This window comes from Saccopteryx bilineata, chromosome 8, assembly GCF_036850765.1.
Source record: "Saccopteryx bilineata isolate mSacBil1 chromosome 8, mSacBil1_pri_phased_curated, whole genome shotgun sequence".
NCBI lineage: Eukaryota > Metazoa > Chordata > Mammalia > Chiroptera > Emballonuridae > Saccopteryx > Saccopteryx bilineata.
In genome coordinates, this window is record NC_089497.1 from 62,405,420 (window position 1) to 62,424,619 (window position 19,200).

A 19,200-nucleotide genomic window follows, 5' to 3' on the forward strand; every position below is an offset into this window, starting at 1 on the left:
GAAGGCAAAGATAAATGAATGGGACTACATCAGAATTAAAAGTTTTTGCTCAGCAAGAGAAACTGATATCAAAATAAACAGACAGTCAACTATATGGGAACTGATATTTTCAAACGACAGCTCAGATAAGGGCCTAATATCCAAAATTTACAAAGAACTCATAAAACTCAACAACAAACAAACAAACAATCCAATAAAAAAATGGGAAGAGGACATGAACAGACACTTCTCCCAGGAAGAGATACAAATGGCCAACAGATATATGAAAAGATGCTCAGCTTCATTAGTTATTAGAGAAATGCAAATCAAAACTACAATGAGATACCACCTCACTCCTGTTAGATTAGCTATTATCAACAAGACGGGTAATAGCAAATGTTGGAGAGGCTGTGGAGAAAAAGGAACCCTCATTCACTGTTGGTGGGACTGTAAAGTAGTACAACCATTATGGAGGAAAGTATGGTGGTTCCTCAAAAAACTGCAAATAGAACTACCTTATGACCCAGCAATCCCTCTACTGGGTATATACCCCAAAACCTCAGAAACATTGATACGTGAAGACACATGTAGCCCCATGTTCATTGCAGCACTGTTCACAGTGGCCAAGACATGGAAACAACCAAAAAGCCCTTCAATAGAAGACTGGATAAAGAAGATGTGGCACATATACACTATGGAATACTACTCAGCCATAAGAAATGATGACATCAGATCATTTACAGCAAAATGGTGGGATCTTGATAACATTATAAGGAGTGAAATAAGTAAATCAGAAAAAAACAAGAACTACATGATTCCATACATTGGTGGAACATAAAAATGAGACTAAGAGACATGGACAAGAGTGTGGTGGTTACCAAGGGTGGGGGGGGGAGGACATGGGAGGGAGGGAGGGAGAGAGTTAGGGGGAGGGGGAGCGGTACAGAGAACTAGATAGAGGGTGACGGAGGACAATCTGACTTTGGGCGAGGGGTTTGCAACATAATTTGATGACAAAATAACCTAGACATGTTTTCTTTGAATATATGTACCCTGATTTATTAATGTCATCCCATTACCATTAATAAAAATTTATTAAAAAAAAAAAATAAAATAAAATAATGCATTTCATATGCTTGAAACTCAGAGTTTTAAAATCTGAAATCATGTGCCATTGTAATTCAGGGATCCATAAATGTGAATGAGAAAATATTACATCTTTAGTTTAATTACACTCTAATTAAAATATAACATTTGTTTCAATTATAAGTGTAGAGAACAAATCACAATAGTATTAGTAGCACCTTGATCTTTGTCACCAATAAAACTCACAGATATATTTAGGTCATGTATTAGGCATTGTAGATAATTTGAAATTGTTTTTATGTTCAGCACTACTTGAGATTATAGTTTTTTTTTAGACCCATCTTTTAGATCTTGTTATTTTATGTGTTAATAAAGAAGCATATCTATTGTCATAATACAATCAATTTTAAAGTACAATATTTTAATAATTCTGTTATAATATATTGGGAATATTTGAACTTCCATGAATTTTATGCATTTAAAAACAATATTCTGAGAAGGGATCCATAGGTTTTACCCAGTGCCAAAATGGCTCATGACACAAAAAATGCTTATGATCCTCTGGATTTAGTGGGACTATAGGAAATGTATGACTGAGAAGGAGAAAAACCGATGGCATGTACATGAACACCACAGGTGGTCACAATAACAGTAACAAAGAAAGTAACTGTGTACATTCATGCACATTAAGGTAACAAGATCCTTCCTCACTTTGTTAAAAATTCAAAAATAAATACGAAAGAAATAAAGCTTCCTGGACCAAAGGACCGAAATTACTATTTTATGTAATGTAGTAATAGAACAGCGAATAACTTTGGGTCTAGCTTTCCTAAGCAAAATTATTATAACTTTTATTAACATTCTTTTTACAAAATAGTTGCAAAACTCCAAACTGTACATTCTTGCTACTAAATATGCAAACATTTTCGGTTTTTATCTTGTGACTTTACTGTAACTATATAAATAATGCTGAAATATCTTTGTAACAGATAATAGAAAATTTAAACCTTCAATTTTGTTTGAGTTACCATTAGACTTTGAAAGAAATCTAAAATTATTTTTCTACTAAAATTCAATAATGTATATAGAAATATTTTATGCAATAGTTACTACTTATCTCCCATTGTTTTCCAATATACAAACAAATGTAATATGTGCTTTAAGATCAAGAACAGCAATTTCTGCATAAAATATGAATCATGAAGAAAAATTTTACCAGAGTAAAACTATCAAACTATCAAAAGTAAAAAAAAAAGATAAAAATAAATTGCATGTAAACAAGAAAACCATTCATTTATAAATATCATTCTTAATACATACTAAATAAAACAATGCTGACATTGAAGGTCACCTTTGTTATTTATAGAGCAAAAAAGGCAAGTAAAGTTTTTGTTTCTAATTGCTGTCATGAGCAGATAAGGAGTCTAGATTAGGGGAAATCTTCAGTTTTTCATGCCATGGATAAATTTTTATGCAAATGCAATAGATCTTCATAATTTCCAACTTTCTGGAAACAGAGGTGAAAAGAAAGGTAGAGAAAAAGGTTATTATTTTTGCAATTCTATTTTATGGGTAGTCTGGGTTCTTTCATCAGGAGGCATCTGATGATTTGTTAGATTTCCTCTTGTGATGTTGGCAGTAATTAGTGATCATTGTCTAGAGCCATCATCTCTTTATGGTTTGCAACATAGAAATATTCTAGTTCTATTATTCCATCTTTATTTATTAGGTGGACTAATTCTACCTCATCAACTAATTCTATCATTTCCCCATAGCTTTAGCTGTAATAATTTTTTAAAGAGAAAATACCTCCTCATCTACTATTACTTAGTGGTACAGTCTGCTTAAGAAAAGAAGGATGAAAGTTCTCTTTATTTACAAGTTTTCAAATCAATGAATTGATCACTTGCATGCTCTAAAGAAAATAAATTAATCTTTAAAATATTTAAAATTCAGAGATTTAAACAGTTTTAATAATCTGCTATTAATGTGTTTATTCATGCTTAGATTGTTGTATTTGGCCAGTGGAAACTTCTTTTAAGGAAACCTCTTCTAATTGGCTCTTGAGTCCTTGTGTGTGTGTGTGTGTGTGTGTGTGTGTGTGTGTGTGTGTGTGTGTGTGTGACAAAGACATAGAGAGAGACAGAGAGAGGCACAGAGAGGGACAGACAGGAAGGGAGAGAGAAGAAGCATCAATTCTTCATTGGGGCTTTTTGTTGCAGCTCCTTAGTTGTTCATTGATTATTTTCTCATATGTGCCTTGACTGGTGGGGGCTACAGCAGAGCGAGTGACCCCTTGCTCAAGCCAGTGACCTTGGGCTCAAGCCAGCAACCTTGGACTTCATGCCAGCAACCTTTGGGCTTAAGCCAGTGACCATGGGGTCATGTCTATGATCCTATGTGCAAGCCAGTAACCCTGTGCTCAAGCTGGTAAACCTACGCTCAAGCTGGATGAACCCACACTCAAGTCAGTGACCTCAGGGTTTGGAACATGGTTCCTCTGTGTCCCAATCCGATGCTCTATCCACTGTACCACTGCCTGGTAAGGTGGCTCTTGAGTCCTTTTGACTTGACTTCAATTATAGCAACCTTTAGATATCACACGATATTAAACTCAATTTATACATTTTCTACCTCAACTCTTTCTTGGAGGAGCTCTAGTTCCTTTAAGTGAGAAATGATAATGAGAGATGTCAATCTGGACACTAAATTTGTTAATTGCTCCTGGATTGGTGCTTGTTTTGCAGAATTTTCAATGTACAGATTGAATTATGAGCTCATGTTGATAGTAATTTAGAATCATGAGTATATACTAATGTGAATATTTTATGGACATTTTGAAATCATGGGACTTTTAAGTTCCAATAGTTTTTATTTTAACATGTCCTATTTACTACACTTGATCTTAGCCAAAAGGCCGAGAAGCAATTAACGTGTCCAGTTTACAACTTTATCTTATTTTTATTCTATGTTGTGAATCCCAGTTCTTATTAGCATCTGGAATGACAAAATTAGAATATAAAATAAATATGTACTTGTTTTTCTCACAAGACAAAATGGACTTAGAATAGCAAAACCCATAGTACCACTTATAATATAATTTCTCAAAAATAATTTTAAGGTTTGTTTCTCTCAGGCCTTTTCCCCCTCATATATTTCAGTAGGGATATACAGTCAAATTATTTTATTTCCCCACTTTCAATAAATCTTTTTTTGTGCAGTAATACTATTAACTGGAATATATGTTATATTGTTTCATTATTTTTAATACTTAGGTATAAAATAGTAATATGTGTTATTTCATATGTAAACTATTTAAATGGTTCCAAAGACAGCACACAGGATATTCAAATAAGTCTAGTTTTACTTTGATCCCTTAACCCTTTTCTATGTTTCATGACAGATAACCACTTAAAAAAAGATTTTATATTTATTCTTTTTACTTTTCTAACCTAAGTATTTTTGCACTTGTGTTGCCATTTTTTGAATGGTGACATACCATACTCACATTTACGTATTTTGCTGTTACTAATAACAATGTCATAGCAGAATGTAGTGATATCTCTCATTCTTTTTTCATAGTTAATAGTAATACTCCATTTGTGAGTGTCATAGTTTATTCAATCAATCCCCTTTTGATCTCGGTATTTTGTCGTTACAAATAGTTCTAAAATGAATAGCCTTAAACACACTTTATTTTACATGTTTTTGCCAGTGAGATTTTTAGAGGCAGAATGCTGGGCTAAAAGGTGCACATGTGATATTACTGAATATTGCCTCGTTCACCTTTGTATGGGTTCCATTTTGCATTCTGATCAGCAACATATGGGAGTGCCTTTTCCTCACAGCTTACTATTTTTTCTGTCATGGAGCATTGCCATTTTAACACATAATAATTGGCACATCAGTATAGTGTTAATGTACTATTTTTTTTTATCATTATGAGAATGGTTGACATCTTTTCACATGGTTAAGAGACATTTGCACTTCTTTTTTCAGTAAACTATTTTTTTTTGTAGTTTGCAGAAGTTAGAAGCGGGGAAGCAGTCAAACAGATTCTTGCATGTGCGGAACCGAGATCCAAGTGGCATGCCCACCAGGGGGCGATGCTCTGCCCATCTGGGGTGTTGTTCCATTGCAGCCAGAGCCATTCTAGCGCCTGAGGCAGAGGTTATGGAGCTGTCCTCAGCGTCCAGGCCAACTTCGCTCCAGTGGAGCCTTGGCTGCGGGAGGGGAAGAGAGAGCTAGAGAGGAGGGAGAGGGGGAAGGGTGGAAAAGCAGATGGGTGCTTTTTCTGTGTGGCCTGATCGGGAATCAAACCTGGGACTTACACACACTGGGCTGACGCTCTACCTCTGAGCCAACTGGCCAGGGCTGAACTATACTTTTTACTTTGCTTTTATAGCTTTGTTCTTTTCCTCCTCTATTTTATAAAGTTCTTTGTATATTAAAGATATTAATTAACACTTAGTCTTTGATATGAGATGCTAAGATTTTTTCAATTTATTCTTTTTTCTTTCTTTTTTTTCTTTTTCTTTTTTTTTTTTGGTATGGGTTCATTTGTCATGGGAACTTCCAAAAACTCTACAATTAAATTTTTTTTCTGAATTATTTTGACATTTGCATTAGAATTTAGAAGATGCTACCATTTCGTTACAGAACTTCAATAAGGTTTTCTTCTAGTATCTATATGGGTTCATATTCTTTTTTTTCCTTCACTTAAAGTTTTTATTCATTTAGAATTTATTATAATGCACTGATTGAGACTGACTCATTTTAATTTTTTTTATGTCCCAAATCACTTATTCAAAATATATCCTTTTATTAACTAATATGAGATGTTCCTTCTTTTTCTTTTTTAGTTCTTCTTTTTCAAGTGAGAGGAGAGGAGATAGACAGACTCCCACATACACCCAGACTGAGATATACCCGGCAACCCCCATCGGGGGCTGATGCTGTGCCCATCGGGGGGCCATGCTGGCAACCGAGTTATTTTAAATGCCTGGGGTGGAGGATCCAGGGAGCAGAGTGAATCTCAGTGCCCAGTAAGATGCATGCAAATAGCCATGGCTGAGGAAGCAGGAGAACGATAAGGAGGATGGGGGGTGGTGAGAAGCAGATGGTTGCATCTTCTGTGTGCCTTGATCAGGAATTGAACCTGGGACATCTACATGCCAGTCGATGAACTAGCACTGAGCCAACCACCAGGGCAAGATGATCTTTTTTTAATATCTTAAAGTTACATGTATAATTGTAATATTTATTGAATTTCTATTCTGTTTCATTTTGATTTATCCATGGGCTAATAATATGCTACTGTGAAGGAAAAAAACAAGTACTATTTAAAAATATTTTGTAGGGTTCTTCTTTCTTTTTTTCTATCTATCTATCACCTATCTATCATCTATCTATCTATCTATCTATCTATCTATCTATCTATCTATCTATCATCTATCTTCTCTCACTCTTCCTCCCTCCCTCCCTCCCTCCCTTCCTCCCTCTTTCTTTTCTTTCTTTCTTTCTTTCTTTCTTTCTTTCTTTCTTTCTTTCTTTCTTTCTTTCTTTCTTTCTTTCTTTCTTTCTTTCTTCTTTCTTTCTTTCTTTCTTTCTTTCTTTCTTTCTTTCTTTCTTTCTTTCTTTCTTTCTTTCTTTCTTCCCTTCCTTCCTTCCTTCCTTCCTTCTTTCTTTCCTCTTTCTTTCTCCTTTTCTTTCCTTTCCTTTCCATTTTTCCCCCCTTAGGATTTTCCTGGCTATGCTAGTTCTTAGTTCTTTCAGATGATCTTCATGATCCTCCACCACTGTCTTCCATTCCCCCTTCCTCAGGCAGTTGTCACACAGTTGTTTATGTCTATGAGATTTTCTCTTTTTTTCTCTTTTTTACTCAATCTCTCCATACCCCAACTCTGTTCCCCAGCCCCTCTCCTGACAGCTGTTAGGTTGCTCTCTGTCTGTGAGTCTATCGCTGCGTAGATTGTTAGTTCATTAAATTCCATGTATGAATGAAATCATACAGTCTTACCTTATTTTAAAATTGTTGCAGTATACTGTTAACATCTGTAAATTCATGCATTGATATTAATACATGAGATAAGTCTAAGGTTTCTTTATAAAAAAGTAATAGTTTTGATTTGGGGGGTCAATATTATATTTCTTTCAGGAAATAAACTTGAAAAGCTATTTTTTTATGTTCTAAAATTTAAAATAATATTGAGATTATCTGATAACTTAAGATTTAGTAAATTTCTCTTGTGAAAATATTTAGATCTTGTGCTATCCCTAGATTAAAAAAATGGTAATTGGACTGTTTTTCTCTTTTTGGGGGCCAATACTTTTAAATTATATTTGTTTAAAATTTATCTATTATTTTCTAGATCGTCAGGTGAGTAAAGTACTTTTCTTTTCTTTTTTTAAGTTCTTCTGTTTGATGTTTTGATAGTACATTATGGTTATTTCCATCTTGTCATTTCTAGTTTTGTAAATTTGCTCTAATTTTTCTTAATTAGGTTAACTAATGACTTGTTCTTTTGTCATTTTAAGAAAACAGCTTTGCACTTATTTATTATATTCTGTGTTTTGCTTTACAGGCTTATTGATTTCAGGTTTAATCGTTATTAATTCCTACTTTGTGCTTTTCCCCCCTCTGCTTGTCCTGGCTTACATTGCTGTTTTTTCTAGATTTTTGCTGTGTAGTGTTAACTTTTATTACTATGGTGGTAATTTTTATCTGATATTTGCTTTTCCTGCCCATAATATCACACTATCATTGTTACTATGTTCAATAAAGTATGTAAGTTATTTTGTATTTCTCTTTGACACAACAGCTTCTTAAATGACATGATTTATAGTTCTAGGTAAAAGTACTACCTTCTTGGTTTTTTTGTTTTATTATTAAGTTCTATTTTTATTGCATTTCAGTTAATGAATGCTTTTGTGATCCATCTGTTTTGAGATACACTTGAGGGTGTTTATTACTTCAGATATGATATATTTTGTGAATACTCCATATGCACTTTAGAAAAACAATTATATTTTCTGTTATTGAATTTCAGAGTTCAAAACAGATTTATAAGTTTCATTTAATGAATTATATTGTGTATATCTTCTATAAATCTTCAATAGGTAATCCATCTTGGATTTTAAAAAATGAACCAAAGTAACCTATTAATAATATATTTCTTTCTTTTTATTCCTAGTAGTCCCTATGGTTTCTCTTTGAAATATGTTTTGCACACTTTATTTTTAATTCTTTCTCCTCATATAATTTGTCAATTCTTTTATTTTTAACCTTTTTAAATATTTAATTTTAGTTGTGTCTCTTATACACAGAAAAGTGTTCAATTGTCCTTTGTCAGCCAATTTGAAGATATCTATAAAATAGTATGTAAGTTATGCACATTCTTATTTATTAATATGATCAATATGTTTGGACTATATTTTACAAGTAATATTTATGTATGCAAATCTTTTATATAAAGTTTTTTACTGTGTCTTATTTTTTATAGGATATTTTAATTTTTATTCTTATGGTTATTTTTATAGCAATATTTTTATATAAAAACCTGGCCATTTCTCTTTTTAGTTTTTGTCTTTTATTCTTTTGTAAAAGATTCATTAAATTTAGTTGGTAATCTTTTCTTTTTCTTCTTCGCCATGTCCCCCAACAACTATTTGTTGTAATATCCCTTTCTTCCCAGAAAATAGCTGTGAAGCAATCAAAAACTTATTTAAAATTTTATATGCTCTCAATGTTGTCTTTGAATTATTTGATTCTTTGCTGTATCTATGTTGTCAAATTGCATATAATACATGACATTCTTTTTCTTGTAACCATAATTTTACAGTAATTCTAAAGTTTAGCTCACACCAGTTTTTATAATGATATTTTTCCAGTCATTTTAATTGCCTGATGAAACTCATCTAGTAGTTTCCCTAGGAAGTTTTATAAAAATAATATTCCCTATTTTTTATGATAGCTGATTTTTAGCCTTTAAATATAAAAATCTGTTTAAATGGATATTAAATTCATACCTCTTTCCCTTTATCTTTTGCAAGCTGCGCTGTTAGGTAGATAAGGTTTATCTCCTAATATAATCTCTGTTAATGATACTTCTTAAGAAATTTTTATGATGAGGACTCAATGTAGATTATATATGTTTATAATACCTTACCATAAATACAATATTTATGGGGTACTTATTTGGTATATACCCTATGTATGCTATTATAAATTCCATATGTAAATATTTACATATGACATTTATATATTAATTTTCAAATTATTTAGTAGTTGCAAGACCCAGGATTCAAAAAATAAATATTTTTTAGAAAGCATAATATTTTCTCCACATATCCCTTGAATTTCCATGGCCTTTATAAATAGTTCTTTAAACATATTTCTTCTTGCTTTGTGTTACAATTTGTTATAAATATTTCTATGTTTCTTATTAGAACAGAAGTTTTCAGGTTATGACAGTCTTGCATTTCGAGTTTACAATGCACATGCATTTTGAGTTTACAATTCTCACACCCATAAAAACTTAAAAAAATTGAGATGTGAATGCTTCAGCTTATATTGTTAGCACCATACTTACTTACTATGTGGGCAAACTAGTTGGTTTCACAGGGCAGAAGAATACACAGTAATGCAGTTTGTGAGTGAGGGAGTTGACCCTTTCTGGTGTAAAAGCCAACCACGGGAATAAAGGGGAGGATTTTTTTTTACATTCATTTTTTGTCGTTTTTCTGTTACTACAATACAGTTTACAGTATATTATATTAATGTTCTTTTCCTTTTTCTGTGACTTTGTTGTGTTTTTATGTTCTAGATTATGATTTTACAATTGTGTTAGGATAGGTAAGTGATTTCATTTAGGGTGTGTTTTGACTTAGACCAAAATTTGGGTTATGTCACTGTTGTAGGAATGGAACTGTGTTGAAACCCAAGGACCCCTTGTACATGGTTTCTTTGAGGGACAGAGACTATAGTTTCCTTTCCTTTTCACTATGGGCAAGCACAGTGCCTAGAACATAAGTGAAACTCATTTGTATTTGCTTTGGGGTTTACATTTCAAAATACAGGTCTAAGGTTATTTTTGAAATATAGATAGGATAAATAATAGTCCCAAAGTGATAATTTTATTTTCTAGTGTAGTTTTTAGAATCTTTCAGAACAGAAGTCTAGCAGATGTCATTCTATATACTGGGTAACATTGAATATGCAGTCATGGGATCATGAATAAGCATGACAAGTCCTAGGAGTCCTGGTAGCCAGGCAAGACTGGAGCAAAGGATATGGAAATGAATGCACAAAGGATTGAGGTGCCAGATGATGCAATCTTTTAAAGGGTTTCATTAAGAAGTTTGCTTTTATTTTATTTTATTTATTTTATTTTTTTCATTTTTCCAAAGCTGGAAATGGAAAGGCAGTCAGACAGACTTCCGCATGCGCCCGACCAGGATCCACCCGGCATGCCCACCAGGGGGCGATGTTATGCCCCTCTGGGGTGTCGCTCTGTTGCATCCAGAGCCATTCCAGCACCTGAGGCAGAGGCCATGGAGCCATCCCCAGTGCCCGGGCCATCTTTGCTCCAATGGAGCCTCGGCTGCAGGAGGGGAAGAGAGAGACAGAGAGGAAGGAGAGGGGGAGGGGTGGAGAAGCAGATGGGTGCTTCTCCTGTGTGCCCTGGCCGGGAATTGAACCCTGGACTCCTGTACGCAGGCCGACGCTCTACCACTGAGCCAACTGGCCAGGGCGAAGTTTGCTTTTATCTTGTAATCAATGGGAACATTTCACAAAAATATTTTTGTGTTAGGTAACACTCTCGCCCCCCAGAAGAATAAAGGATACATTGGTGATAGAAGGGTGATGATAGTGGTGGAAGTAGATGAGAAAAGATTAGAGAAATAAAAAAAAAATGGAAAAGATAATTTAGACCAGAATTAAGAAAGTCTTAATGGGAAAGGATATTCTGGAGCTATTTAACATATAAAGCAAATATGATTTAGAGAAGTTAGTGAAAAATGAAATGTTTAGAGTGAGCAAAAGAAATCCTGCTGAGCAAAAAGAATTCTAGTAAATTCCCCAAATTCCACACTTGGATAATTGAGTGGTCTATTGTGCCATTGCTAATATGAAATTTAGAGCCTGAAGGAGATATTCAGGGGTTAGAAATGAAGTGTTTTGGATGACTGCTTTAATGTATTGACATTTATCAATAATTAAAAAGAGATTTAACCACTCTAATTCTGTTACAGTAATTAACAGTTTAAGATTACTCATTTAATTTTTTTTTAAGTGAGAGGAGGGGAGACAGAGAGACAAGCTTCTGCATGCACCCCTACTGGGCTCCACTGGCGAGTCCCCTACAGTGGGAGGCTCTGCCCATCTGGGGAAGCTGCTCAGCAACCGAGCCATTTTTTTCTTTTTTTCTTTTTTAGCACCTGAGGCAGAGGCTCCACAGATCGTCCTCAGTACTTGGAGCCAAGGGGGCCAACTTGCTGTAACCAATTGAGTCATGGCTACCGGAGGCACGAACACAGAGAAAAAGAGAAGGGGGAGGAGCAGGGGTGGAGAAGCAGATGGTCGCTTCTCCTGTGTGTCTTGATCAGGAATCTAACCTAGGACTTTCACACACTGAGTGACACTCCACCACTGAGCCAGCTGGCTCATTTTATTTTTATGAAGGTAAGTAATTATCCTTATTTTACAGATAAATAAACTGAAGATCACAGAGAGTAAGATTCTTATACAAGTATATGGCTAGAAATTATCAAAATTTGACTTAAATATACGTGTTCTGACTCCAACTCCTAAGAAATCACTATCTTTTAGTATAGAACAGTTGAATCATTCACATAATTTGGAAAGATTTTTTATCATTGGTAAAAATAAAAATGGTATTCTGGTTACCTTTAATAAATAGAAAATTCAATTGACTGGAACATTTATTTTATATCTCCCTTCCAAAATGCAATATCTTACAATAAGTATTTTATGTATGCATGTGATAGACTTTTCCTATGGATGCATGAATTCTGTAACAGTCATTTTGCTTCTTAAACAATTACATTCAAAATCATACTATTACACTTACACGTTACCTAATACACTGTCAAATCTGTTTACCTACAAGATTTTCACTGTATTATTTTTTCCCATGGAATTCTGTGTTTCTGAACCCGGAGCAGAAGAATTAGAAAACATAAGTGTTCTTTCTCTAAGTGCTTACTTACCTCTGTTTGCCTTTGTGATCAACAGAGCCAGCTGAGAGTCTGTCCAGTGGAGACCCAAAACCAGGGAAGCTCCTTTTCTTCTTTGTTTCAATCACATCATTCTCCAGAGACACAAGTTCATCAAGAAGCATAAGTTTTGCTGCAAGATCGGCTGCTGATTTCTCTTCCCTGGCTGTAGGTGGTGACTGCACATCTCTGATTGCAGCATCAAAAGCCTAAGGGGTTAAAGATAAGATTCCATTCACCTCAAATATGTACAATCAGATGCATTTGACTTTTGCCATCTTCTGTTGATACGCCTCTCATGAAACTTGATTTTTCATGGAGCTATGATCCAGAGGGACTTTTGGAGACAAAAACACATAGACGTGAAGTATACCAACAGAAATGAAAGGAAAACAAAACAAAACACACACACACAACACACACAAAGCTTTATGCCTGCCTCTCAAATTTTTTATATTAACTGATAATTCTTTCAGATTCTTTCCTAGTAACAACTGCATCTTTCATTATTATTCCCATAGCATTTTAGATATACTCCTTTGATCTTTGCATTCATTAAATTTTTATATTTTATTACATATTAGATTGTGAGTAACTTGAGGACAATGACTACCTAATTGTCTTTTATTTGCTATATTTAATACCTATCTCAGTATTTTGCTCATAGTTAGTATTCAAATTTTTGCTAGTATTTTTTGAATTCCAAACCACACTAAACATCATGCTATTTTTTTCACTACTCATTTATTACTTATTGAGTAAAGCCACTAAGGATTCACTGCATACCAGGTTTGCATTAGAGCTAAGGATACAAAAATGAACAAAATGTAGTAGTCTCTCCCCTCAGGGCACTTACCATTTCCATTCATGTAATTTATTAACAAATACTAATGAATGTCTGCAATGACTGAGAATTTTCCCAATGACGTTACTTTTCCATGTAAAATTTCTTGTTTATCTTTTGCTTATATTGTCCTTCTGTAGTTCACTAAAGTCATAAAAGTTTGGGTATTTAGTTTGTGAATTCTGTCTTTCCCTTTCTGAGGCACAATCAGCATTTTTTTTTAATGCTCCTATTAACAATTTCAAGTCATGCATAGTCTAGGACATATTGCTTCTTTTCCAAGAGTCTGAGAATATTCCCCTATGGGAAGGAACTTAGCTCCAGGATCTCTGCCCTTTAACCTTTAATCACATTCTTCTATGTGTTAGATTCTTGGTCTAGACTAGACTTTTTTTCTTCCTGTCTTTCTTTTTTTCCTTTTTTTCTTTTCTTTTAAGAGAGAGGAGGGGAGATAGAGAGACAGACTCCCACATGCACCCCAGCTGAGTGGGATCCACCTTGTAGCCCCTGTCTAGGGCAGATATTCAAATTAGCTGAGCTAGCCTCTGCACCTGGGGCTAACACTGGAACCACTGGAGCCCCTGGCAATACTGAAACCAATTGAACCACTGGCTGCAGGAAGGGAAGAGCGAGAGAAAAAAGGGGGAGAAGGGTAGGGAAAGAAACAGATGGTTGCTTTTCCTGTGTGCGCTGACTGAGAATCAGACCCAGAATATCCATACACCACGCCAACACTCTATCCACTAAGCTAACTGGCCAGGGCCTCTTCCTATCTTTTTTCTTATTCTTATATTATTATTTATTAATTATTCTTTATAAACCTATTTTTGCCCCCATCTTATATATATATATTTAATTTATTTATTGCATTTACATAGATTCTAGTGTCTCCCCAAATGCATCCCCTCCTCCCTGGTGTTCCCCTCAACTTCTCCCTTATCCCTCTCTCAGCAGCTCCCTCTCCCCTTCCCTTCAGGTTTAATTCCATTCCTCAGTTCACATTGTTCCTTGGATTCCTCAAATGAGTGATAGGTGCTGGCGAGGATGTGGAGAAAGGGGAACCCTCCTACACTGCTGGTGGGAATGCAGACTGGTGCAACCACTGTGGAAAACAGTATGGAGATTCCTCAAAAAATTAAAAATGGAACTGCTTTTGACCCAGCCATCCCAATTACAGAAATATATCCCAAGAACACCATATCACTAACTCAAAAAAAGAATTGCACCCCCATTTTTATGTCAGCATTGTTCACAGTAGTGAAGATCTGCAAACAGCACAAGTGTCCGTCAGTGGACGAGTGGATTAAAAAGCTGTGGTACATATACACAATGGAATACTACGGGGCCATGTAAAAGAAGGAAATATTACCTTTTGCAACAACATGGATGGACCTGGAAACTATTATGTTAAGTGAAATAAGCCAGGCCATGAAAGAAAAATATCTTCCTGTCTTTCTTATTGAATTATTTCTTCCATTTTTTAAAATTTTATTCAATAAAACAGCATTTTCCAAGTCTTTTTATTCCTGACTCCAGCAACTCTCTTTTGGAATTCGTACAGCCTGACACACTGACTCAAAACTATTGAGTCTATTTTAGTTGTTAAGTTAGAGTCACCAAATCTTTGTAGTTCCTCCTGGCCTCTGCTCTTTGTGATTTCAATAAGTAGGGACTTATCTCAGCTCCTCTTCACTGCTGAATGTATACACTTAAAACAACTTATACGTTTTTTCTTTTATCTTCCTCTGTTTTCAGTTCCATCCTGAATGCCGCCATGAAGTTAGTTATCCCCAAACACTACTTTCATTGTATAAAAAGAAAATTAAAAATCTCTCATAGCTCTTTGTTATTTACAGGGCAAAGTCTGCAATATGGTTTTAATCTTCTCTTAAAATCTCAACTTCTATCACTTTCCTAAATAAGACTGACAACACAGAAACTGGAGAGGAAGAAGATTCTATAATAAGAAGAAATTTAAAAGAGCAGGAGACAAATACTCTAAAGGCAAAGATGGAAGATCTTTCATTGTCTCTCAGAGCATCCTCCAAAAATATTTTTTCATCCTTCCAACCTCCAAACGTACAAAATAGGGTTTTGTTTTTTTTAAAGATACTCTTAATCCTAAAAAAATCATAGAACTTATACAAAATTTGTTTTTTGGTAAGTGCATTTCAGACTCTCATTTTCTGTTATTTAAGAAGTACAAAGAATACACATTTCTTTCTTTCTCTCTTTCTTCTTTTCTCTCTTTTCTTCTCCCTCCCTCCCTCCCTCCTTCCCTCCCTCCCTCCCTCCCTCTCTCCTTCCCTCCCTTCTTTCTCTCTTTCTTTCTTTCTTTCTTTCTTTCTTTCTTTCTTTCTTTCTTTCTTTCTTTCTTTCTTTCTTCCTTTCTTTCTTCTTTCTTTTTTTTTTGTTCAGTGAGAGGAGGAGAGACAGAGAGACAGACTCCAGCATGTACCCCAACTGGGATCCATCTGGCAGGCCCACTAGGGGGCAATGCTCTGCCCATCTGGGGGTTGCTCTGTTGCTCAGCAACTGAGTTCTTTTTAGTGACTGAGCAGAGACCATGAAGCCATCCTCAGCACCCACCGCCAACTCACTCCAGTTGAGCCATGGTTGCAGGATAGAGAGAGAGAGAAAGGGAGGGAAGTGAGAGAGGAAGGGGTAGAGAAGCAGATGGGAGTCTCTCCTGATTGGGAATCAAACCGGGACATCCACATGCGGGACTGACGCTCAACCACTGAGTCAACTAACTGACCAGGGCCCACATTTCTAATAAGAACAAATAACCCAAATAAATTTGTTTTTCTGTGAAGCTGTCCTTACATTTTCTTTTCTTTTATACACTAGTAAGAAGAAAACAGATGTACAGTAATAAGAAGTTTGGTCAAAATTCCTCAAATTTTGATGTTACTGTAAACCACTTCAAATTTTATGTAAAAGCACTTCAACCTCATATAATTGATTTAATTATAAATATGGTTAAATGATAATAAATTTTCTCTCATAATTTTTTTCAAGAAATACAAATTCTTTTATAAAACATTTAGACACCTAGCTTTCTCTGAATCCACAGTGAGGACAAGTCAGAAAAAAAATAACAATTTCCTTGACTTTGTGTTATCAAGGCATTTCCTTACTTGTCAGCAGGCCCTGCTTCTGACATCAGTAGAAAAGGCTTATGTTCAGAAAATATATATATGTTCCCTTAGGCTAGTTCCCATTACCTCTGTTGATACATCCACTGAAAGCACTTTTCCTGAGCTCCACAGCAGCAAAGTCACAGCCAGGATAAAGTGTGCACTTGCCAATCTCCAGTCCAGCATCTATGGGTCACATACATCAGGGTTAACATTATTAGTTTGGTATACTCAGCTGCTATATGCTGAAGTGCACCTTTGGAAAACTTAAATAGTAGTTAAAATAGTTAATAGAAGCTGTCAGTCTCCCAGAATGAATCCTATAAAGGCTTTATTTCCATGAAAATGCAGATTGGAGTTGTATAGATATAATAATAATTCAATTCAAAGTAATGCAAGTCTGAGAATTCTAGTTTGTGTATAACTTTAATCCTTGACTGTCTAATCTAGGGACTACAGCCTCATGTACCAAAGGGGAAGTATGTAAAATTAGTCAGATATGAGAAAATAAGGCCTGGTGATGTCTGTGGTGAACCAGAAAGAATGAATTGTATCTAAAAACATTTTAATTTAAAGGATCAAAAGCACCCTAGATTCAATAGAAAAATATTTTTATGTCCCTGTGATATATAAAGATGTCTTAAGCAATATTTAAAAGGTGTACTCCTTATAGAAAATATTGTCAAATTTCATTATATCAAAATTGAAAATTTTCATATAAGATAAAACAAATAAAAAACAAGTTAAAAGATAGAATATATTTCCAACATATATAAGAAAGAAAAATCAGCACTTGAAAAATTTGAGTAACTCTGACAAAATTTTAAAACTAGACAAATAATTAAGTAAAAATGGACCCAAGTTTGTACAGAGATATGTATCTGAAAGTTCATAGTCTCATTGTTTATAATAGTAAGAAATTAGAATCAACCCAACTAACCTATTCCAGAGGAAATGGATTCATCAGTTGAGATATATTCATACTGTGAACTCAAAGCAAATAACTTAAACATATAGGTATCTATGTTAAAACAAACAATGTAAATGTTACGTGTATTTATATTCATGGATTTAAAAAACAGTTTTGAAGAATATTAGATGTTCTATAACATTACATTTGGCATTCTACCATTTATCTAAGTTGAAAAATCACAAAGCAATTTCATGTACTTAGAAATATATACATATAATTAAAGTATAACCATTGGAACTTGATTCATGACTATGATCACCTCTGGGAAAAGTGAGAAGCAAATAAGATTATGGAGAAAACATAGGGAATCTGCAGATAGATAGATATTGAGAGAAAATATATCAAAATATTATGTTTGTTCATTTTGTGTGGGAAGCACAAAGATATGCATTTATACATTTATGAGTTTTTACATTAAAAACCATTATACGTCCAACTAAAACTTATCTATGGCCTATATCAGGCCTGCTGAGGGCCAGTTCGGCCACTGGTGAACGGGGAGGGATGACCGTGGGCGGTGAGTTACAACAGAAAGGGCTTGCCTTTGCCACCAAGTATGGCATCGGGAAGTCTCCCAGTCCATCTTTTATAAATGTGAAGTTTCAGTAAACTTATATTTTACTTTAAAAACCTTTGAAAACCTGCTGGGAGCAGAAGTAAAGGGGTTCTAGGATGGATTTGAAGAACTGGGTTTGTAGAACTGAATTTGTGTCTAGATTTTGCTTCAGTGTTAGTGTGACCTTGGGAGTGTAGCATTGAACCTTCTTGAGCTTTACTTTCCATATTTATGAAGTGAGGAGTATTTCTCATCTCAAAAGCACTTTAAGAGGGTTGAGTTAATTCATGTATCTCTGTATCTCATAAAGTATTTATAATTTGTAAGTGAAAGAACACACTGAGCTATGACTAAATATTTCTTTAGTAACTACATTCTCTTTGGTGTGACCCAAGATTTTCTTTATGACTTCCTTAAAATATTTTTACTATGAAAGTTAGTAATAGATAGTATCATCTAGAATATAGACAAATCAGTATTTTATATAGACAGCCTAACATCAGTATTGACTTAAAATATATCTAGACTTCAAAGGAAGATAAAATATTTTAGCATTGTCCTTAACATTTATTTGTCAAATATGATCTTAATTTTTATGTAATATAGTCTGAACTAGTTTTTCATTATATCTCCAGTTGATTTGTTTTGGAATCATGTCATGTAATGGAGTCACAACTGCTTCTCTGTATTTTACCTTTTCTGAAAGGAAGCTATAAATTCTGTGTGCTCTTCCAAGCAAGTTGATATTTGAACTGTGGTTGTTTTTTGTTTTTTTTTTGGTAAGTATATAAAAAAACAATAAATCATGATTATGTCTTTATTTTCAGACAGTAGGAAAATAACAAGAAAGAGTGCAACATTATCTGGTAAAAATACCAACCCAAAACTGCATTACCTATTCCTTTAGAAAATCAGCCACTGAATCATTTTTTTCCTCCTGATTTTGTTGATGTCTCTCTGATTTTCCTCAATAAAAAGGAATATATGTTAAAACACAGCAAATTTAAGTTATTTCATATTTCTGGCATCTTTCCCTCTTTTTAAAATAGTTCTCTCATTCAATCAAAGATCAACCACCATTGTGATGTTTTTCTTCCTCGCTTTTTATCATGTTAAAAACAGGTTACAAAGTATAAAATTGCCCAATTTTATAAGCCTTTCCATGTGGATTTCCTTTAACTATTTTTATGCACATTTTCCTAACCTGGTTTCTCCATCTCTGCGATCTTATAAATGGCACAGGATGATGGGTGTTTACAATATTGATGATTATGTCTGAGGCATATATTTTTGTGCTTGGGTGTATATAGGAAAAAAGTCATAATGTATCATCTTACAGATAACCACATCCTGATTATTTGGATAGGGAGATGTAAAAATAAAT

At 34.3% G+C, this 19,200-nt stretch overlaps 1 protein-coding gene and 1 pseudogene across 1 annotated transcript in view; both read right to left on the reverse strand.

The window, feature by feature from the left end:
* The window catches only part of OSTN (osteocrin), a 56,125-nt gene that overhangs the window by 27,186 nt on the left and 9,739 nt on the right, over positions 1-19,200 (reverse strand). Inside the window, exons 2-3 of the mRNA XM_066241619.1 lie at positions 16,375-16,473; positions 12,298-12,512 (exon numbers count right to left, since the gene is read on the reverse strand). Coding sequence (XP_066097716.1) covers positions 12,298-12,512; positions 16,375-16,473 — 314 coding nt within the window. The remainder of the gene's footprint in view (positions 1-12,297; positions 12,513-16,374; positions 16,474-19,200) is intronic.
* Positions 3,920-3,994, reverse strand: LOC136312307 (U2 spliceosomal RNA; annotated as a pseudogene).